Raw genomic sequence first — 24,341 nt, forward strand, 5'->3', positions numbered from 1 at the left:
GGGCGGAAACGAAATCTGTAAGCAAGCATTAGACTGGAACCCAGCAGGACATCGCAGCAGAGGCAGACCCAGAGGCTCATGGCGGCGAAGCCTCAATAAAGAAATAAAAGAAGTCGACCGAAATCTAACCTGGCAACAGGTTAAAGCGATAGCCGGGCATCGCTCAGGATGGAGATCTTTCAAGTCGGCCCTTTGCACCACCGGAGGTGTACAGGATCCATAAGTAAGTAAAAAAACAATCAAGGAAGAAATAGAAAGGAAGAAAAAGAAGACAAAAGAAGTAAACAAAGAAGGGGGAAGAGAAAAAGAAGAAAAAGGCAAAGATGGAAGAAAAATAAGAAAACAGAATTAAAAAGGAAGAAATAAAAATGAAAGAGATAAAAAGAAGGAAGATTGAAGAAAAAATAAAGAAAGGAAAAGGGAAGAAAGAAGCAAAAATGAAGAAAGAAGTAATAATGAAATAAGAAGAAAGACAGAAGGAAGAGAGATAGAAGAAATATAGAAGAAAGAAAAAAAATAAAGCATAGAGAAGAAAAAAACAAGGGAAAGAGAAGAAGTAAGAAAGGATGAAGACGTAAGAAAAGAGAAAAATGAAAAAAAAAATAGTAAGGAAAAAATAGGAAAAAGCTAGAATTAAGGAAGATGGAAGGAAGAAGAAAGAAAGAAGTAAGAAAGAAGAAAGACGAAAAGAAAGAAGTAAAAATAGGAAGAAGAAAGAAGGAAGGAGGAAGACAGAAATAAGAAAGAAGTTAGAAATAAAGAAGATGGAAATTGGAAGAAAGAAATAAATAACCCGAGTAGCACACATGTTTCAAATCAGTTGGCGGAACTACTATGACCGAATTTGGTAACATTCAAGTTGTTGTAACCCGATTTGATTGAAATGTGCTGCTAGGGAAGATTAGAAAGTAGCAATAAAGAAGATGGAAGTTGGAAGGAAGATGAAAGGAAGAAGACAATCAGAAAGAAAAAAAGAAGAATGAAGAAGAGAAAAAGAAGGAAAAAGCAAGCAGAAAGAAGGAAGACGAAAGAATAATAAAGAAATACGGAAGAAGGAAGAAATAAAAATGGAAAATTAGGAAGAATGAAGTAGAAAGGAAGAAAGAAAGGAAGAAAGAAAAAAAGAAAGAAATTGAGAAGAAAGAAGGAAACAAAAAAAAACAAGAAGAAAGAAGCAAGAGAAGAAAGGAAGGAAGAAGAAATAAGAAGGAAGAAAGAAAAAGTATAAAGGATGAAAAGTGAAAGAGGACGATAGAAAAGGAAGTAAATAAGAAAGAAGGAACAAAACAGAAAAATAAGGAAAGCGAAAGAAAGTAGAAGGAGGAAGAAGGAAATGGAAAAAAGAGGAAGGAAGAAGGATAAACGAAAGAAAAAGGAAGAATGAAGAATGAAGAAGGCAACAGGAAGAACCTACTTCTCATCCGGCCTAATTACCATTCAGCCTGTCGACCTTTGGCTTGATAACCTTCGGCTTATTTTCCTGACACTCTCTCTTTACGAATCATGAGGAGCATTCTTATTGAATTTAAAACGAGATTTTACTAGAATCCTGTTTGAGTTACTTTTTGAATCTTTAACAGGAAGCTGCTCGAGCCCTTATTAGAATTCTGCTTCTTAAATTCCTAATAAGGGCTATGTCCTGCATCCGGCAAAGGATTCTACTCGAATCCTGCAACGGATTCTGCTCGAATCCTGAATAAGATTCCATTGAACTCCTAAAAATAATTCTACTTGAAGCCTGAAAATGGTTTGATTCGAATGCTGAACAGGAATTTGTTCAAATCCTGAAGAAACTCTGCTCAAACCTTGAACCGGACTAATTTCGAAATCTGAACAGGATTTTACTCACGTCATGGAAAAATATCTGCTAGAGTCTTGAACAGAATTTAACTGGAATCCTGAACAGATTTTTTCCCAGACCATGAAACAAAAAAATACTACTTGAATCCAGAACAGAATTCTGTTCAAATCCCAAACGAGATTCTGCTCGAATCCTGAACAGAATTCTGATCGAATCCAGGATAGGATTTAACTCGAATCCTAGACAGGATTTTGATAGATTCCTGAACAAAAATCTTCGAATTCTTAACATAATTCGGCTTGAATACTGAACAAAATTCCGCTTTTTAAAGGTATCTGGTCGAATTCTGGACAGAATTCCGTAATAATACTCTTGGACTCTGTGAGCCTGTATGAACATAATCAGTTCCATATCAGGTGTAGTTTGCCTGGAAGCCAAACGATATAAACTTCAGGATAATGTGGAGAACCTTGATCATCTGTGATTGTTTAAATCATAATTCCGAATCCCGATCGATTGACCCGAATCAAAATCGATTGAAAAACGAAATACTGAAGAAACATGAATGCAGTGCCGGGTTGGTAACACCCGTAAGTTAGGCAATTGTTGATCAACCAGCCAGAGACGTTGTTTATAGATAGAGACCCGCGCAGACTGAAGCCGAAAGTACCAATCGAACCGTCAAACGCGGTACCAATCGAACAATGTAAATAAACATGCAAGTTTTGTGATGAAGTGTTTGAGGAGTATTGTAATTATTTCAAACAAGATTTAAAATAAGTTGGTAAGTAAATAAATTTGTGTATGAGAGTATAATGTTTAAATAAGTTTATCTACATCTAGCAACCTGTTGTTTCTGCTTGTGAACGTGAACGGAAGGATGCTCAGCTTTATGAAAACAACAAAAGTTTCACTTCAACGCGGAAAAAATGCACCGGATTGGACCAGGAAATGAAGCATCTGGAGGATAAGGATCATGCATTTATTGGAAACGTAGTGCGTCGAGCTGTGAAACAACTCATCTATAAATATGGTCACTACATCCCAGTCTCGTTATTTTTAATCAGTAAGTTGGATCGTGCCCTGCTGAAATTGCCGATAGCATCCTGGTTGTACCGATCATATGTACATTCAGGTGTTGTAGTTTCTATGTGGACATTTGTCCCGCCGGAACACCAGGACTGAAAACATTCTGTGCTACTTGAATTGTAGTATAATTTACATTTGAGTTTATTTACCATTAACGTTTTGTAGGCTTATGTTAATCAATGTTTTCCGGGTGATTGTGTGTTATATACGCGAATAATAAATAAAGCGGAGTTGCACGAGGCCAACGCGTATCCAGCCTTCCCCGTTATCGCAGCCTACCCCAAAAAAATCATAAGGGTTGTGTACAAGACACGACCGCCCGACGTAAACTACGTAAAACAGTTTGGTGGAATGAAGAATCTAGTGCCAGTGCAAGAATACATATTTGCAGCAGCTCTCTACAATACGCGCTCGTTATTCTGCTACGAACGGCAACGTAATTCTGCTTCGACGTCGTGCTTCGAACAAATTCGTCTCGCCTCAATCTTCCTATGTTTAAAATGGTGTCCATGAGAAGAATCGATTAATTCCCAATAATGCATATTTCGAATCACTAACGACCACACGAGCCACGCCATAGGCTGGAATAACAAAACCAAATAAGAATCTTGAAAGAATTAAACTTTCGAAATTGTAGCATCTCCTCCGACGCGCGCTCGTGATTCTGCTACGGACGCCAGGCAACTTTATGGCGTCTCCAAGCGGTTAATTTGCACTTTGAGAAAAGTTCGCCCCGCCTCAATCTTCCTTTGTAAAGAATGGAAGCCCTGAGAAGAACCGATTTTTCCAATATCCCATATGTATTTGGAATAAAATTTGCTCAGCAACTCCGCCGATGCTTAGAGATCTCGTAAAATCTCGATTAATCGATTAGTAACTAATCGATTACTCTCGATTCTTGACGCTTATTGAATCGATTCATCGTTGAGTAGTAATCGAATCAAAATTAATCGATTATCATAACGATGAATCGATTAATTGAAGTAATCGAAATCTAATAGTTGTCGTAAAATCCCGATTAATCGATTACTCTCGATTCTTGTCGATTAGTGAATCGATTAATCGTTGGGAAGTAATCGATTTAAAAATTAATCGATTATCACAACAAATAATCGATTAATTTGCGCCATCTCATTTCGTTCGAGATGTCGCGAAAAGCAGATCGTAGTCCCACCATCGGCTTCGGCGGAGCTGCTACCGGAAATTTCATCGATGGTGTGGTTCATGCGGTCGTTCGCGCTCAGATTAAATTTTCTTGTCTGAAGTACTAATGATTGGCAACCATCAGAGAAAGTAGCTCTTAAGTCACAACTTGAGGCGAGATGAATTTTGTTCAAAGTAAAACTTAATTGCTTAGTGATGGCAGATTGTTTTCCATCGGTAGCAGAATCACAAGCGCGCGTTATAAAAAGACGCTGCCGATAATTATTCGCGTGGATAGCAGTAACAGTCAAGTGAAATTTCCCATCAAGATTATAATTCTAGTACGTAGCCTGCTACTTGTTTAAGGTTTTATTTCCAACCATGCGAATACATATTTGCAGCTTCTCCTTCTGACGCGCGCTCGGACCGGCAGTAATGCTATGATTCCGCTACCGATACCAAACAATTATGCTTTGTTCTATGAAAAAAGTTCGTCTTATATCAACTTTCTCAATCACTTATCAATCACTGAATCATTGTTTAAAATTAAATCCACAGCAAGAAGAGTAGTTAAGTGCTAGACAAACATCATATAATTGAGCTCAGAATCACGCTAACATATTTCACTGAAAAATTCTCTAGTTCCTAGCGGTTACACTATAGACAAATTATTTCAATTTAACCTTCCTCCCAAACATAATGGTGGTTCTGAAAAGATCCGATTCATTCCCAATTATGTGCCTCACCAACAACAACTACTGGACTGCGCGACAGCCATCTGATGATTCGGCTCTACGCACGCCGTCAATTGCCAGATCCAAAAATGCTGCTTGTAACACGGATGTAAAGATGTACTGCTGTTGCCACGACCGCCACCACTATCGAACGAAAAATTTTCATCTGCACCACCACAACCGTTGTCGCTAGGACCGCTTCTGGACGCCTTGGTCCGCTTTCCATGAAATCCAGAATGAAAATGAGTAGTAGTAGTAGTAAAATTCTTCTTTATTGTTTCATTTTCTGTTCTACAATTATTTTTTACATGTACAGTGCTCGGCCGGCTTGGCCCTCCAACTTCAATTTTAAATTTTTATTTTTACATTGTTATTTAAGTGTTAATATGATATATCATGACGGCCTTTAGGAGGCGCTGGTGTGTTTTTTAAATTTGATAACCTAACTACTATGTACACTAATATTTACAATAAGAAATTTGATAACCTAGATTGGAACTAGCGCCCTAATTGGAGCCTGATCCGAATGCAAGCAACGGACCCTAAACTTTTCTTTACACTCACCAAAGCGTTCATGTAAGGTTTTTATTCCGGCCAGACGGTGGACCTCGGATGTTCTTGTCCTGGGAGGGGTGTTGAGGATCATCCTCAGGAATTTGTTTTGGACCCGCTGAAGTTTGAGGTGGTGGGTTTTAGCGCAGCTCTCCCAGACCGGCATGCCGTATTCGATAACAGGGAGGATGATTTGCTTGTAGACAGCAAGCTTATTTTTCAGGGACAATGACGACCGACGGTTTATCAAAGGGTACAGTAGTTTCAACAAAACCTTACACTTCGTCACCGTCTTGTCAACCTGTTGTCTGAAAATAAGCTTGCTGTCGACGGTCAAGCAAAGGTAGTCGGCCATATTGGCACATTCCACAGTCGTGCCATTGATGATGGTTTTACATTCCCCAGGCGATACATGTCCAGGGGATTTGGAGTGGGGGAAAATGATGACCTGGGTCTTCGCCGCGTTGATACAGATCTTCCAGCTGGTGAGGTACTCTGTCAGGGCATCCAGGCCTCGTTAGAGTTTTGCCACTAGCGCTCTGATCACTCTACCGTTGTAGACGATGGAGGTGTCATCTGCGAACAGAGACAGAATGCCGCCTTCTGGAGGTTCTGGCATGTCGGAGGTGAACAGATTGAAAAGCAGGGGCCCGAGGATACTGCCCTGGGGAACGCCTGCGACGATGTTGTGCGCATTGGAACTCGCTCCGCTGATTGAGACCCGGAATGTCCTTGCCGACAGGTAATTGTTGATGATTTTCACCAGGTAGCTGGGAAGATTGTAGCGTTGTAGTTTGTACACCAGGCCATCATGCCATACATTGTCAAATGCCTTCTCGACATCGAGTAAGGCCATGGCGGATGTTTTCGAGACAAACTTGTTCCGTCTGAGGACGTTGGTAACTCGGGTCAGTTGGTGAACAGTTGACCGACCGCGTCGGAAACCAAACTGTTCCTCGAGCAAGATGTTGAGATTTTCGGCAGACTCAAGTAACCGGTGATGAATAGCTTTTTCGAATAGCTTGGATAATCCTGAGAGAAGGCTGATGGGACGATAGCTTTTGGGTGAGGAAGGATCCTTCCCAGGCTTCCGGATGGGGATGACTTTTGCTGACTTCAGGACGATGGGAAGTAGCTGAGCCGGAGACACTGATTAAAGATCAGCGAGAGGTGCTCAAAGAACGGAGCACTCATGTGTTTGAGCTCGAGATTCAGGATGCTGTCGAAGCCTGGGGCCTTCATGTTCTTCGACGATTTGATATAGGCCGTCAATTCGCCAGATGAGATCTCCAACTCCTCCGAGAAGTCGTTGGGAATCAAATGGATGTTGTTAGCATGCTCGTTGACGGCTGCTTCGTGTGGACTGACGATGTTCTGCCCACGATTGTGTGAGCTGACGAAGTGACGACCTATTTCAGCGACCTTCTCTGCAGGAGTTATCAAGCGATCCTTAGAGCCATTATTGTCTAGTGTTTTGGTCATTTTCCAGAACGGCTTAGTATAATCTGGAAGAGTGCGGATCTTATTTTTTTGAGGTCCACCATTCTGGTCTTGATAATTTTTGTGATTCGATTGCAGCGTGCCTTAAGCTCAGGCAGTCCAGTACGCTGAAACTGCCTGCGAGTGACATTCCACAATCGAATCAAATCTTTGGTGAGTGTATCGATGTTTAAGGAGTTGCTTACCTGCCGAGCCGTCGGGACATGCTGCTCTCTGGCCACCGAGATTGCCTCTTCGATGGCGCACAGCTGGCGGTCGATACTTTCCGGCGTCTCCGGACGCACCTCGTAGTCGACGGTGTTATCGACGCACTGCTGGAACCGCTGCCAGTTCACTCGGTGATAGTTCCGCCGTAACTGCTGGTGCCGATTGACCGAGGAGCCCAGTTCCGCCACCACCGGATAGTGATCCGAACTGAGCTCCTGGTAGACAACCGGCTGCGAGACGTGGTCACTCAGGTTTGTTATGTAGAGGTCGAGGTTGCGTGGACACCGGACCGACTCAGCCGAGTGGGGAATCCGGGCTCAAGATCGTGTAGTGGCCTTCCTCCATGTCGTTGCTCCAGATGGTGCCGTTTCGATTGCCGCGACTGTTGCCCCAGGCTTGATGGCTTGGCATTCAAGTCGCCGGCAATGATATACTGGCCTTGCCTCCACGTCAGCTTGACGATGTCCCTCCGAAGGGCAGCCGATGATCCATCGCCGGCTTTGACTTGCGTTGGACAGTACGCCGCGATGAGCGCGATTGTGCCGACCGAAGTGGTGATTTCGACACCGATGGCCTCGATGACACTGAGCTGGAAGCTTGGAAGCAGACGACAGTTGATGTTGTAGCGAAGAGCGATGGCCACACCACCTCCCCTGGTCGGCCGGTCGAGTCGCACGATGCGGAAGTCCGGGATGTTGACGTTCACCTCCGGTTTTAGGTGCGTTTCGGTGATGAACGCCACGTCTATTTCCTTCTCCTCAAGGAAATCCCTCAGCTCGATTGTTTTGCTCTTTAGCGAGCAAGCGTTCCAGTTGACCAGGCCCACCCTAGCAGCCATTTTCAATGATGAACATGCCAAGTGTGAATACCTGGTCGAATCGGGTTTTGCAGCCGCGCAGTCGAGTGGCGAGCTGCGCGAAGATCGGCATCAGTTGCTCCGGACTGTACAGCGGGGCAGATTCCTCCGGTGGGACGGCTTCGTTCTCCGACTGCCGACGGAACCCAGGAGGAGGGAGCGGGGGCCATTCGCTGGTGGATGGTGCCGACGATGTTGGAGCTTGGACCGATGCAGCTGCCGCTGCCAGTCGCTTGTGCGGCTGTAGCGGTGCGAGTAACGGAATCACACGACGGGGAGCAGGGATGGCTGGAAAGTTCACCTCGTTGATTACAGGAACACGGTTCTTCTTCGGAATGGTCCTGGTGGAAGCCTTCTTCCGGATTTCCTGGAACTCGGCTCGCTTTGGGCAGCCCTTTGTGGTGGCCCGATGTTTGTCGCCACAGTTGGCGCACTTGGGATCGGCCACCTCCATTTTGTCGCACTCGTCAGTCGGATAGGGTTCGCCACACTTGTTGCAGCGCGGCTTCATGCGGCAGTTCCTGGTGCCGTGCCTGAAATTGAAGCAGTTGGTGCATTGCGTGACATCGCGGTGCACTGGCCGATATCGCTCCCAGTCAACGACGGTGTAATTTATAACGCCAACCAGCTTCAGGTCCTTCCAGGTAGTGGAGCCGTGCTCCAGATGGATCAGGTAAAGCTGGTCGCGATATTTCCTCGCCTTGTCGTGACGAGCGATCTTGTGGACGGCTACTGGCTTCAGTCCGCAACTTTCAAGCTCTGCTTGGAGCTCTTCCTCCTTCATGTCGTGAAGTCCTCGCAGCAAAGCCTTGAGCGGCTTCGTGCCGGGATGGTCATGAGTGTAGTACTCATACTTGTGGACCTCGAGGAACTCCACGACGGATTGATGATGGTCCCGGTTGGCCGGCATCACTTTCACGCCCTCGCTGCAGAGCCGAAAAGTACATTTCAGCCCCTTAGCGATCAGCTGGCGAATTTTGGGCGTAAATCCGGCGGATCGCCCTTCACAAACACAGGCGGGCACTTCTCCTTCCGCTCCGGTTGCACCTGCGGCAGCTGCGATTGCTGCTTCTTCCTCTTTTCGGCAGATTGCCGGCGTCATCAAGCGGCAACGGAGAGAACACGTTGCTCTGCAAAAGCTGCTTGGAGCAGTGCGCTTAGACACTTTTCCAGCGACCGAATCGGCCACCGAGTCTCCCATGACGGGTCCGGGAGAAAATAACGCCAACGCGACGAAGCGAAAACGTAAACAGCGAACGAACGAGAAAAAACACTTCGAAAAAATGCGCGAGCAAAAAAACACGTCCGTACGTGTTGCTGTCTCGAACTGGAATGTTGAGACGCGCGCACGCGAAACACGGGGCTTTTTATACACACGAAAAACGAAGCAGTGGATCAAAAGGCCCGTACCTTACTGCAATCTGATGTCCGTGTTGGGGATTTATGAACGGAATTGAATTTTTCACCCGGTTTGAAAAGAAATAACATTTTTAATAGTTTGCCGTTGATAATGAATATTTTTAATACAATTAGCAAATTGGTGGAAAATTTCCGAATCTATTAATAACAAAATCTCGAAAATCCGTCGAAAGATAAAGTCACCATTACCGTTTGAAATATTACATGATTTCGTGACGGTCCCCAATTTGGAAATTTTCATTTTGCACCCTGTATCCGAGGCTTCCCCTTAGACGTAGTTAACGTCAAAATGCGCGAACAAAAAACACGTCCGTACGTGCTGCTGTCTCGAACTGGAATGGGCCACGCGCGCGCGGGAGAGCAGTTTTCTTATAATCAATAAAGATGGCTCATGGCTTTGTTGTCCGGTATGGCTGCAAATATTGTGTAAACGTCACACACCCCTCAAAGGGGCGTGGCTACAGGTTCAACTTAATTGATTACAAGAAAGCAGCTCTTTCGCGCGCGCGAGCCATTTCGTTCGAGATGTCGCGGAGAGCAGACCGAGGTACCACCTTCGGCATCGGCGGAGCTCCTACCGGAAATTTTATTCCCGGCGATGGTGTGGGTTGCGCGGTCGTCGTCATTGACATTAGCAGCGCTCAGTTTAAATTTTCTTGTATGATGTAGGAGGAATGACGGCTTTGGCAGGTTTTGTTCTATTATTGTCAGGGGGGTTTTTGTTGACCAAATTTTATGAAATTTGGCCACAATATTCTTTGATATGCAATGATATGATATGATATTTGATATGAAGTACTAACGATCGGCTACCATTAATGAAAGTGGCTCAGGTGACTCGGGGAGGCACTACACACCGTGTTATTTTTCCTATCTTTTGACTCTTTCTAACATTGTCACCTCGTAATTTTGGAGTGGCGTATTTCGGTTTTCAGTTGTTTGATGTCACTGAAAATGTATCAGCATGTAGATTGCGAGTTAGCACGCGCCGGTGATACTTTTTCAAAATCATATTTGTGTTGGAAAAAAATTAAGCATTAATGATAATCAATAGCACAGGTAAACTTTGATTTAACGTACATATCGATTTCAAGTTTGTACGTTATATCGAATTGTACGTTATATCGAAGCATGAGTAATCATCCTTATTTTACACTACTTAAATGTTGTACTATCATGTACTTTATGGGCGAATATTATTTTTTTATATAAGGCTCAGCTAGCAGTGTGAAACAGCTTTTCTTGTGAACAATTCCTACAAACTTGTTCGTTGCTATAAAAAATGACCCGAAGAATTGTATTCGTCATTTTATTTCTATATAAAATAAAAGGCTAAGAGGCACTGGAAACACAAGGCTTGCTTTTCTTTGCACCGTTTGTTTCATTTATTGAGTATCCGCGATCTTTAGTGGATTTAAACTTGGACACGGTATGGCACGTGACTCGCCAAATTGAATATTGTCATAGATATTTAATTATATACACCAACAATATTCAGAAAAAAAATCTGTTATCACGGTAATTTTGATCAATTTTATTCGAAATTTCCGATGGAATTTCTAGAAAAGTTTCTGAATAAAAGTCTGGAGAATTTTATGATCTTTTCATAGGGAATTCCTTTGATAATTTTTTCAGAGATTCCTTTAAGAATTCTTTTCTTCAATTAAACCATACAAAATACCTGAATTCTATCCGATATTTTGTTGGATGTATTCTTCCAGAAATGTTAATACTTCCTTGAAGGTATTTTCAACAGAATGTTTGAAGGAATTTTTGATGGAATTTTCAACGAAAAAGTCAAAGATTTCCTAAAGGGATTTGCCAAGAAATTCCAAACGGCATTTCCCAAAGGAATGCCTAAAAAATCAAAAGAATTCTCCGCAGGATTTTTCGCAGGTATTACCGAAAAACATCCTAAAGGAATTTCCTCAGAAATGTTTAAAGAAATTTTAGAAATTCTAAAGAAAACTCCAGGGGAACTACCGAAGAAATTTCTGAAAGAGTTAATTTTCTGCAGAAAGATCTGAAAAAATTGCTGGAGTAAGTTCTAAATGAATTTCTGGAGGACTTTTTAGAAAATCTCAATTTTTTATTTTATTTTTGTTAACGTCTTTTTTCAATTTAGAAATTAAGTTCGACGCTAACAGGAGTTTCTGAAGAAATTTCTTAAGGTATTTTCGAAAGAATCTCCATAGGGATTTCCTGTGGATTCCTGTGAATTCCTGAGGGAACTCCTAAAGAAATTCCTAAAAAAATCTAATGCAACTTTCAAAGAAATGCCCAAGCGAATTTTCGAAACCTTAATAATTTTCCGAAGGAATTTGTAAAGTAATTCCAGAACGAATCCCCACAGGAATTTTTGAAAGAATATCCGAAAGAATTACCAAAATATTTTCCGTAATTTCCAAAATATTTCTAAAGGAGTTTCAGAAGGTATTTCCGGATAATGTTCGAAAGGAATTCGTGAATATATTTCTAAATGAATGATACGAAAAATTTCCTAAAGAATTCCAGGAAGAAGTTGTAAGCACATTGTGAATTCACTGTATAAAGAACAGGAGATGTTTGGAATGTTTCATGCTCTCGCTCCATGGTTTTCGTCATCTCTCCGTATATTGAGAGACTCCTGAGAAGCTCGCGCGTGAACTGTCGGTGAGCTCCGTGATGATCTCATTACGATTAAGAGGGGATAACTAAATTTTGCAAAAGATGGGAAAAAAGAACCAACATACAAAAGATTACCGCGTATGAAGTCTAGGTAGCCCCAATAAATTGAGCGTATTAGCGAAAAGCAAATTCATGAGTCTCCAAGGCTATAGGCTTTGTGTGAGCAGAAGAATAGCTATTCCGGGGTTTTAATATTTTAATCGAGTGTAGGCCATCAACTTGGAAAGTCGATAGTGTTGGATGTGTACCATACGATCCGTTGTCTAGTGACAAAAAAAAAGCCAAACACGTGCTCATGATTAAAAATCTAGTTAAACCTGATAGTGAAAAAAGGGCATTCTATACGGAATCGCTGTGCGACATTCTGTTGCATTATTAGGTAATTTAATGTAAACGATTAAGGGAAGTCCATCATAAATTGTTCTTAAAGTTTTATAAAGCGAGTTACCCGGCAACAAAAGCGATTTGTAGTGTGGATTAAAATTCCAGCCCTTTGGGTAAGATTTCTTCTGCTTTTTGGTATTGGTGCACATAATTTAGTTTTGACCGTTGAACAGATTACGCCCACTGTTCAACGTGGGTGCGAGTCCAGGAGTGACCTACATCCACACGAGGTGGAAACCAGCACGAGTCCAGGAGTGACCTACATCCACACGAGGTCGAAACCAACACCCTAGAATACGGCCCTGTGGTACCCGTGAGCCCTCACCATCTCATATTCGCCATTCGCGCCACACGACATGCGAACCAAACCAACCCTCGTCCATCACGAAACTCTCCACAGACCCGAAGCCAACCCGGAGCTTACACCGTGAAAGCGTGTGCTCAAATCCAAAGCCAGTGTACGGCGAGAAGCTCCTTTGCATCGGCAATCCACATACCGCTGCCGGTTGATATCCCGACTTAAGCCCGCTGCTGGCGTCAACAGTGGTTCCCCAACCTGTTGAAGCGGACCCTGGGGAAGACGAGTGTAAGTTAGTGGAAAACGTGTGACCAGGCTTTCGAAGTACCCTGTCGAGCCTCGATCGTCGTTGGATCAGATAAGAAGAGGCAACCTAAACCCCCGGGGTAGACAGCAACCCATCGAAACAGGTCAGAATATCAATATTGAGCTCGAAGAATTTAAAATTGTAAATAGTGTGACGTCACCTTAGATTTAAGTACCGAAAATACTTAATATACGCGTATAGACTGTAGACAATAGACATTATTTGGTTCTAAGAGTTGTGGCTTTCATTCAGGGTGATCGGGAATATTTTTGCTAGTTATCTTTAATTGCTCATGAGTTTGTAATTTGCTTTGCCTTTGATTAAAAATAGATAATTCCACTTTGGTTTGCCCTTCGTAATTGCTGAGTGAGATTTTTGCGTTTGAGCATTATTACCCGCCCAGAAGAGAGCCTCAAGCCGGGCATCTCGAACCGCATCAGCAGCCTCTCAAGATAGAGAGTGGCGCTTAAGCTGTTGGTTGCTAAGAGCTTAAAACAATCGTTTCAAAGTTTTGAATTCCGAATGAACTCATGAGGTAGATTCTGAGGTAATTCTTAAAATTCATTCTTTTCGAAGAACTTTGTAACATCCGTTTGCTTCAAAATACTTTGGAATAGTGACCGCATCCCAGGGTCATGACCTCCTTTTCAGGCCATTGCCCTCGTTTCATAGTATCAACCCAATTACGCCACCCTTTAATGACTACTTAACGAAGGTACTTCTGGCTCTCTGGTGTTGGGTTGGAGGACTATGGTGAGTGATTGGATGCCGTCTTATAGGGTGGTGGAGGCTAATCATGTCCTGCTCTACTGCAGTTGCTAAAGTATTGGGAAAACCTAAGAGACGAGTTTTACCTGACATTCACAAACAACTAACGCATTAGACTACATTTTCAAGAATTTCTCGGAAACACTCATCACATAACATAACCAAAACTTACAAATTCGTTTATAAATTCCCCAGGAGCTTCTTTTATTCTAGAATTTTTTGAGAAATTCCTAGGATAATTTCTAAAAGTGTTGCTCAAGGAATTTCCGAAAGAATTATTGCAGGAATTTCCAGAGGTCTTAGGATTTTCTTGAAAGAAATTAAAGAAAGAATTCGATGTGAAAGTATTGACCTAATGGCTAAGGGAAATTCCAAAGGATTTATTTCTGGATGATGTTTTGAAGAAATCCCTCCGGGAATTGCCGAAGATATTCCTGGGGTAATTTTCAAAGGAATTTTTAGAGCCATTTGAGAATAAATTACTGGTACATTTTCCGAAAGAACAACTTGTTCATAGAATATGCCTAAAACCTCATTAACTCAATATCATCCAATACCTCGGGAGAATTCTGAGGATAATGAAAAATGTGGGGAAAACAGTAATTAATGCCTCTAGCTGATAGCATTAGAATCCATACAACAATGCCATCCCTACATAAATGATCATAACAATTTAGTAAATAATTTTGTAATAACTTCATTCATTTATTTAGTTAACATCTAAACAGATAACACTGAATCAACAATTTGACGCCACAATGCACGGTTCGAGGCCGCATCTCTCCATCCTCGGATACGCCCCACGCTCGCCAAGTCGTTCTGCACCTGGTCTGCCCATCTCGCTCGCTGCGCTCCACGCCGCCTCGTACCTGCCGGATCGGAAGCGAACACCATCTTTGCAGGGTTGCTGTCCGGCATTCTTGCAACATGTCCTGCCCATCGTACCCTTCCGGCTTTAGCTACCTTCTGGATACTGGGTTCGCCGTAGAGCTGGGCGAGCTCATGGTTCATTCTTCGCCGCCACACACCGTCTTCTTGCACACCGCCAAAGATGGTCCTAAGCACCCGTCTCTCGAATACTCCGAGTGCTTGCAAGTCCTCCTCGAGCATTGTCCATGTTTCATGTCCGTAGAGGACTACCGGTCTTATTAACGTCTTGTACATGACACATTTGGTGCGGTGGCGAATCTTTTTCGACCGCAGTTTCTTCTGGAGTCCGTAGTAGGCCCGACTTCCACAGATGATGCGCCTTCGTATTTCACGACGAACGTTGTTGTCAGCCGTTAGCAAGGATCCGAGGTAGACGAATTCCTCGACCACCTCGAAGGTATCCCCGTCTATCGTAACACTGCTTCCCAGGCGGGCCCTGTCGCGCTCGGTTCCGCCCACAAGCATGTACTTTGTCTTTAACGCATTCACCACCAGTCCAACTTTTGTTGCTTCACGTTTCAGGCGGGTGTACAGTTCTGCCACCTTTGCAAATGTTCGGCCGACAATGTCCATGTCATCCGCGAAGCAAATAAATTGACTGGATCTGTTGAAAATCGTACCCGGCTGTTACACCCGGCTCTCCGCATGACACCTTCTAGCGCAATGTTGAACAACAGTTACGAAAGTCCATCACCTTGTCTTAGTCCCCGGCGCGATTCGAACGAACTGGAGTGTTCGCCCGAAATCTTTACACAGTTTTGCACACCATCCACCGTTGCTTTGATCAGTCTGGTAAGCTTCCCAGGGAAGCTGTTCTCGTCCATAATTTTCCATAGCTCTACGCGGTCTATACTGTCGTATGCCGCCTTGAAATCAACGAACAGATGGTGCGTTGGGACCTGGTATTCACGGCATTTTTGAAGGATTTTGTAATAACTATCCAAATTAAAATTATTTTTCAAAGTGTACGTTATAACGGGGAAAAATGTACGCTATATCGAGTAACGTTATATCGAGTGTACGTTATATCGGGGGTACGTTATATCGAAGATTACCTGTATCAATAGAATTGGCAAATTGCTGAAGGGTTTCCGAATCGATTGATAAGCAATTGTCGAAAATAAAATAAAGACGCTATTAGCGTTGGAAATTTATCCTAATTTTTTTGACAGTCTCGAATTTGGAAATTTCCGTTTTAAACCCTGTATCTGAGTCTTCCCCTTAGACGAAGTTTACGTCAAAAAATCTGTAGCAAACATCAATACTGACGCCATACATTTTTTTCAGTCATAATGCGAATCAATTGTTTGCATGGTCTCCTTCCGATACTTGCTTGGGATTCAACTACCAACGTTAGCGTTGCGCTTTGAATAAAGTTCATCTCGGAACCGATTATTTTTCAATCAACAGGAAAAATACAAAATTAGTCTCGCGGAAAATTTCATGTTGTGCCGACAATATCCTAATCGTTGCAAACGCCACATTAGTGAATAAATTGCTGTAGCAATCTTCCGATGACAGCCTATGCTCGGACCGGCACTAATGCTATGATTCCGCTATCGATGCCAAACAATTATGCTTTGTTCTATGAAGAAAGTTCGTCTAATATCAACATTCTCAATCACTAAAATCATACAACTCCGAATTACCCTAGAAAATTTCACCGAAGAATTTTCCAATTTTCCTAACGGTTGCACTTTAGGAAAATTATTTCAACTTAACCTTCCTCCCAAATATAATGATGGTCCTGAGAAGAACCGATTAATTGCCACTTATGTGCCTTATTAACAGCAGCCACTGGGCTGCGCGACCGCCATCCGATGTTTCGGCTCAACGAACGCCGTCGATTGCCAGATCCGCCGAAGATGGGACACGGATGAAAATGATGTGCTGCTGCTTCCACGACCGCCACCACCACCACCGACCGAAAAGCCGTTGTCACTGGGACCGCTTCTGGACGCCCTGGTCCGCTCGCCGTGACATCCAGAATGAAAATGACGCGCGCACGCGAAACACGGGCTTTTATACACAGGAAAACGAAGCAGTGGATCACAAGGCCCGTCCCTTACCGCAATCTGATCTCCGTGTCGGGGAATTATCAACGGACTTGAACTTTTCACCCGCCTTGGAAAGAAACAACATTTTCAATAGTTTAACGATGATAATCAATAGTATCAATAGAATTGGCAAATTGCTGGAAAGTTTCTGAATCGATTGATAAGCAAATGTCGAAAATCCATCGAAAGATAAAGACGCTATTAGCGTTTGAAATCTATCCTAATTTCGTGACGGTCTCGAATTTGGAAATTTCGGTTTTACACCCTGTATCTGAGTCTTCCCCTTAGACGTAGTTTACGTCAAAAAGCTATAACGCCATAGATCGACTATCGAACCTCTGCTCTCTAGATTTGTATGGCTTATAGATACGGAGCCTAAACGTTATAAATCTCTCAATGACCTTTCTTTGAATATCGTGACATTCTTCGAAAATTTGAATTTTTAGCGACATCATTAGTGTTGCTAGATGAGCAGGAATATTATTATTGGTGATGAGCAGTCTTGCTATATTTTCACGAAATATTCGCTCAAGGGCGACGAACAACGAATACACCGACTCAGTTATGTAAATTAAAGAAGTCCCTGTATAATCTTTCAGGATTGTGAATTTCGTAAAAGACTTCATAAAGGGAGTTTCACTCACACAAGGTAGAAAGCAAGAATCACACACCGTGAAATTCTTTGCAACGCTGTTCAAAATATATCCACCTATGTGATATATTTGGTTTCGCTCAGAATTATCAAAATTACATCTTCAAACACATTGTTTGAATATTCGATTTCCATCATATCATCCACATTACGCAAATCACAGGATGGCTCGATCATTGAATCCGCTGAATTGAGATTTCGAACACATCCACTGAAATTCGCCAACCATTGTCGTTCTTCGTGTTCATATGACGCACCTGGAATATCTGACATAAATTGGGAAACAGATAAAAGTTTCAAATTATCTTTAAACTGTAGCGCCGTGGGGCGCTTTTGCTTAAATCGAAGTAAAGAAAAAATGTTCTCCACGCAGTCCTGGGTAAATCTGGCCATGTACAACACCTTATATCGTTCGCCATACAAGAAAAAGTATTGTAGTCGTAAAATAGAATTAGTGCACAAGATTGATGCAGCTTGCCATGGTTTCCACCGCTTTTTTATTCCAACCCGACAGTTGAAAATAAATGTGCGGTATGAACGAAGAAATGAAATAGTTTGCTTGTAGACATCCGGTTTTTGCAAACTGAGAGCTAGTTCAAACTGTCTTGAGGTCATCAATTTGAACCAACGCCAAACAGTCTCAATCCACAAAGCAGTAGCTAGGAGCTCTTTTCTGTCAGTTTCTGCACTCATAAAACGCAATGCGGCGGCAATATCGTGATTGACTAGCTTATAGGAATTTGCTACTTTCATAGCATCTAATTTGTTTCCACTAAGGAAATCCACTTCCTTATCCAGCTTTCCACGCTCGCCATAATGGCGACTGCTATAAATAAATCTGACAGTAACTGCTTCCGACGCTGACCTGTAATCGACGCTGGTTCTATCTCAGCAACCATTTTCACATTGTTTATTTACTGTTATTATAAAAGGCAAGAATCGAAAAAAGAAATTTTCCCAACAAACTTTTGATAACTAAAAACTAATTAATTTTTTTTTTGCAAATATATGATCTGCATTTACCGTTTTAGATTGAAGTGGTTCCCCCATACAGCAACAATTCAAGTACGCACTGTATGATTCCTGTAGATGTGGAGATTTGCTGTATAATGATTCCTAACCATCAGTCATCAGTACTAATGTTCAATTAGAATATAATTTCAATATGTTTAAGCATTCGTTATTTTTCTTGATTATGTTTAGTTATGTTTCCTTCGCTGACCACTAATGCGCATTCATTGTGTTATGAGCTTATCACCAGTATCCGACCTAAGGTGTTTGATAACCATTAGCTTTTGATATCGTGATTCCGTGTTCATAGAACATGCTAAACCACCCGAATATACTATACTACCAACACTCCAGAGGGAAAGCTGTTCGATCTCACGGGAACCAATCAACCCAATGAAAAATAATCCAGCCAGGCTATGCCTCGCATTTCATTATCAACTTATTAAACTTACTTAAACTTAATCGCGCTTATGACTTCCTTTACAATAATAATCATTTCTTAACTCTCAGATTAGGCATGTATATAGCTCTAAGAAATTCGTAAGCTAGTCAATATGGCTAAAGAAAGTATTCATTGGTTATTATATTTTGCTCCTGATTTTGTTACAATTTACTGTCCGTAAATTGAAATGGGATTTATAGTATTCTATTTAATTTAATTAATTGGTGAAACTAAGAAAAGTAAAATATTATCATCTGAACGGCACTGTGATGAATGGAAAGCGGCTATTTATTGAGCTTGAAACAAACAACGCAACGTTAGTGTTTATCACTCCGATCTTAGCACTACCGAGTCTTGTGATTTTAGTTGCTTGCACATCGGCATTTAGCTAATCATCAGGCTTCTCCTAAATTGATGTTTTTCTTTAGAATCTCAGTTTTGTGCTGCATTTAGACATGTCTGAGTTTGGAGCCATCGTATGATAACATAAAATTTCACATCAACAGGGGCCACACCATGCGTATTGGAATAACTGTTGAATCGCAAAATTACTTCAACTCGAGCTTCAACCTAAAACAAAAATGTATATCATATTTTTGGCACAGTTGGAATTAGTTTTCAAATATTAAAAGCTTGTTACAACATTTTTTTCCATTATCTTCAAGTCTTGCCTTTTTCAATAACAATAAATAAACAATGTGAAAATGGTTGCATAGATACGACCAGCGTCGATTACAGGTCAGCGTCGGAAGCAGTTACTGTCAGATTTATTTATAGCAGCCGCCATTATGGCGAGCGTGGAAAGCTGGATATGTCAAACGTGATGCCATTTTCAAACCTTTTCCCTTCTCGTAGTCGACTAGGTCCTTAAGATGAAAAACGTCAGCTACATTTGTGGTCAGATTATTTTCATCGACTACGTCCTGGGGTAGAAAAACAAACCGATTTTTTACCCACCCTTGTACGCAACTTTTGAACACGTGAGTTGCATCTGGTAGGATTTCGAAATTATCGTTACTTCTGACAGGATGCTTCGGTGCGTTGCTCTCCAATACATTATTTCTCGAGTGTTTTAAACCAAAGTCATTCCACATTCTGATGTTGTTCGATCCACAATCTGAAGTGGTGAAATGTACTTTAAGTCCAAGATTTTCAGCCTTCTGAACAATATCACATATGACCGTTTTGAGGAATCCGTCGGGAATTGAATTTCCTGTGAAGTAGTAAGCCACTACTTGCTTCCATCTGCTATGGATTCGTACCAACATGAAGATCAACCCATGTGTAGCTCTTCCGGTCTGTCCCGTAACTGTCACGTCGCCGAAGTATTTTTATTGTTACAACAAAATGAGAGACTTTGGTCGATCGCCATTTCGTCCAGCACAAGTCCACAATCCTTCGAAGCGGTAGATATACATTCAACCTTTTCTTCAGAAGCGCAAAACTTCATGGAGGATTGTTACGTTTTTCCCTTTAACCAGACGTCGTGCCGTATAAATGACACAAAACTTCAACAAATTTACTTAAAAGATCATATAAATGCAACTATGTAGAAAAAGTGCCATGCTCTACTCATTGGGTGAACGAGCTCTATTCCCTTTTTTCTTTCTTGCCCGGCTAAAGCGCACTCAATGTCAGTAAGATACTCAGGCAGCCAATAAGAATCTATGGGGAATGTGTTTACTCTTAGCATATTGTATTCATTGCGATTTACATGGGTGTTCTTAATATCTAGGCCTACCTTATCATTCTACCCTACGCTTACTACCGCTGCCTTTTGCTGCCGCACTTGCTGGACTACGACGCGATGAGGTATGGGCCTCTTTGCTGCTTATCATTCGCCGTCGATACGACGATTTTCGACCGCTCGCTTTCGAGCACAGAACATTACGAGTGTGACTGCCACACTGCTGCAGACCGCTGATTCAGACAATTCACTGTCGGCATAAAACTGCATCGACCGTCATCAATTGACCCTCGGTGTGCACGGTTGACGGCTGTCCACGTCTCACTACACACACACTCTCATATGACCGCTGCCGGCGGTGGAAACTTTGCCTCTTTCTTCTTCACACGCGTGTGCAATGCACCAGCAGCAAACAGTGACACTTCAAGAACCGATAAACTTTCAGCTGCTGCGCTGTCTGTTGCAATACGCACAGTCTATACCGTCGGCTGACGGGCCAGAAGACGACTCACTTCCTTCTTCTTACAATTGCCGTCGTGCGACAACGAGCTGTTTGACTACACACACTAACACCGGAAAATTGATCTTCAGTTATGCGTGTAGATCAAAAGGCCTTACTCCAGGGATGTCTTGGATGACCAAGAACATATGCTGTGAATGCATTCTGTTCTTTGTACTACAGAGAGCATGTACCGTATTTGAAACCGAAAAATTGATCTTCAGTTACGCGTGTAGATCGGAAGGCCTTACTCCAGGGATTTCTTGGATGACCAAGAACATATGCTGTGAACGCATTCTGTTCTTTGTACTACAGAGAGCATGTACCATATTTGAAACCGGAAAATTGATCATCTACGTATTATTTCTCTGTACCACGAGGAGTATGTACCATACTTAAAACAGGACTGCAAAATTTAAGATTTAATCTTTGTTCCTGAGCTCAAGCCATTTCTTGGATAACTGGACGACTTATCTGTGACTTTATGCAGAATAACTATCATTTCGGTCAATTTTGAAAGTCAAGCTTAAAAGTTTATTTTCAGTTCCCGTTAACAAAAATTTCCTATTGCAATGCCATTTCGACCGCATAAAATGGTTTCGATTGTGCTGCCATTCAGTTAAATGCCTCAGTCTGTCAAACAACTAACACACATGCTTAACATGTACGTGGGTAGTGCTGCCAACAGATTTCTGTTATGAAATTATTTCTCCTGTTTCAAACTTTTGGAATAGTGGAAAATTTTAGTGTGAATGACGAGTGTGTATGAAAAATATTTATTTGGAAGACTTTTCTTTTATTACACTAGCGGAAAATAATTGAAAACCCACTTTTATTGACTGCATGATGTATTATCAGATGTGTAACATAAGATTATTTCAGTTCAAACCGCCAGTTTGGCAACGCGTTTTTCGACTATAAACAAGGCGACGAAGAAAATAAATTTCAAACGCTCCAAAGTTTGAAAAAACAGATCATTTAAACGCCTTCCGGCAGTTATTTTGCAATTATTATTGACTTGAGCAATAAACATTGCTTTTATTTAGTGCGCAGTGAGAAATTTATGTGAAAAGTGCGGTGAAAATTAGTGAATTACGTGGATTTTGGTGACGGTGTTGTGCGTCTTCTACAGCAGTGAACGAACTGGATTTTCCTTCGTCGCACGGATAACGTAGGAAATTATGCAAAAGTCACAGTCGCAAAGTTAAATTTAACTGTATTTCAAGTAAGTAACACCGGAATGTAGTTAAAATGAATGCAGATCGTAGTGTACACCTTTTTCTATCTCGCCAGATGATTAGTTCATTATTTTAGTTTACGATTCGCGAGTATTTGGTGATTTAGAATTTGATATGACGGATACTAGCGCCATGGACGAATTAGCGCATAACCCTATCCTGTTTGTTTTCACAAAAAGATGCCGAACACTTTAATGGCATTTTTATTTATCACTTAGAACCAATAAACGAATTAAAAAAAATCTTCTCTTAGAGTCCAACGAAATGCCGTTCACCTGTTTGAATAAGTCACTCGAAGAACACTCTAATTTCCGCGTTGCCAAAATCATAACAATTATTTAGGTAGTTGGCCGGATAGCCAGATATACTTCTAATTTCTCCGCGTGTCTCTATATTTATCATCGTCTCTGCAACCAGCAACGTTTGAAATTTCTCTTGACTTGAACATTCCAAAAAAAATTGCGTCTTGGATTTTGAAGCCGCGTTTCAATTTTTTTCAAAAATTCTTTCACCTGGGGTCACTAGAGACCTCAAACCTCAATTAATTTTTGGATTCATCTTGAAGCAATTTTTTTTTCATAATTTGTTGCGCAGTGTAATAAATAAATAAAATTCTGCTTAATCATCTTACATGTCCTCAACAGGTAATTTATGGAAAACTGTTGAATCCACGTCTTTTTCTAAGAAAAATCTACTTCCTTTGCATAAAATTTGAAAAAAAAAATTAACTTTAAACTGGCTCATTTGAGTGTTGATAAAAGAGACCTAAAGCCTGTCCACGTTAAATTTCGGACACTTAGACAATGTCTAATTGAAGTGTAGCCATTTTATCAATTTGGACGAGAATGAAAACATGCTGAAAACATCACGTAAAGCTGAGAGATTCATCTGTCGTGTAAATTGATATTCTCGGTGGTTTGTGAAAATTTTAAAAAATCGCATTGTATGATGGGTGTCCGAAATTTAACGTGGACAGGCTTTAAAACATATGTGGTACAAAAGCGAGCTTATGGAAAACCATACAATGACTGATTCAAAAGTACATCGACTGTTATCTTGTTGTTCATATCAGCCAACATTATAATCCCTTTCTTGTTGCAAAAACAAAACTCCGACAAGCAACTAACCTCCATCCATGATCTGAAAATAAGACGATTCATAAATAAAATGAGCATTATTTCTACATTCTTCAGAATAGTTACGATGAACAGTACGAAGTGGAGGCATAAAATGGTGTGTATACGTCGTGTTCTGAACTATAGAGACTTTTGACTAGTGGAACCATCAGAACCCATATTTTAGTAAAATACCCTTTTTCTTGCGTTAACAATTTTGCTGAACTAGCATTTTTAGGTTTCACTTACCTGGGGTACTTTATTTAAAAGAAAATGTGACATGAATTCAATGTGATGAATCTACTTTTGTTACCCGTAATAACATTCAATTCAAAGTTGAACAGAAAAACTGATAACAAAATCCGAAAGCCACTATATGTAACATGCACACATAGGAGAGTAAAATAACTATACAAACCCCACCACAATCATCGTGTAATTCTTTACAGTTTTTACACATATTGTTAGTTATAGCACTTTCTTCCCACAAATCACTCACAAATCAATCCACTTGCCAAAAGTCTGTATCATTCACTGTATTGTAATTCGACTTGTCTGACGACGGTAAATCGGTAAATCGCATTCGTAGCTGGTCACAATCAGAGCCTGATTATCAAACCTTGCTTCCAAGCAGTAAACTGATAACTGTTGGACGCGATTTTGACAGTTGTTTTTGTTTTATACAAGATGGTCAATTTCGGAGATCTAGATAACCGGCTTGGTGGTCATATGGCTATCACTTCTGCCTCATACGCAGAAAGTCGTGGGTTCAATCCCAGGCCCGTTCCATTTCTCCTCCTACTTAATGTGTCTTTCCATATATTTCTCATAGCAATTGCTAGAACTGGAAATGGATTTTCATACCGTTTCCATCTTGAACCCGATAGCTACTTGACTAGTTCTATCAGGTAACTATTAAAATTTGAAACACGGAGAAAACAAATTTCATGTTGCTTCCACCAAAAGTTTAGGTTGAGTATGGTCC

General features: G+C 41.4%; 1 protein-coding gene across 1 annotated transcript in view; it reads right to left on the reverse strand.

Annotated features, from left to right (window-relative positions):
* The window catches only part of LOC134213131 (anoctamin-5-like), a 38,315-nt gene extending 14,195 nt beyond the window's left edge, over positions 1-24,120 (reverse strand). Inside the window, exon 1 of the mRNA XM_062691764.1 lies at positions 23,775-24,120. Within this exon, the coding sequence (XP_062547748.1) occupies positions 23,775-23,816 (42 nt within the window). The 5' untranslated portion in view covers positions 23,817-24,120. The remainder of the gene's footprint in view (positions 1-23,774) is intronic.
* Positions 24,121-24,341: the final 221 nt, after the last annotated feature.

The sequence above is a fragment of the Armigeres subalbatus genome, chromosome 1 (genome assembly GCF_024139115.2).
Source record: "Armigeres subalbatus isolate Guangzhou_Male chromosome 1, GZ_Asu_2, whole genome shotgun sequence".
Taxonomy (NCBI): domain Eukaryota; kingdom Metazoa; phylum Arthropoda; class Insecta; order Diptera; family Culicidae; genus Armigeres; species Armigeres subalbatus.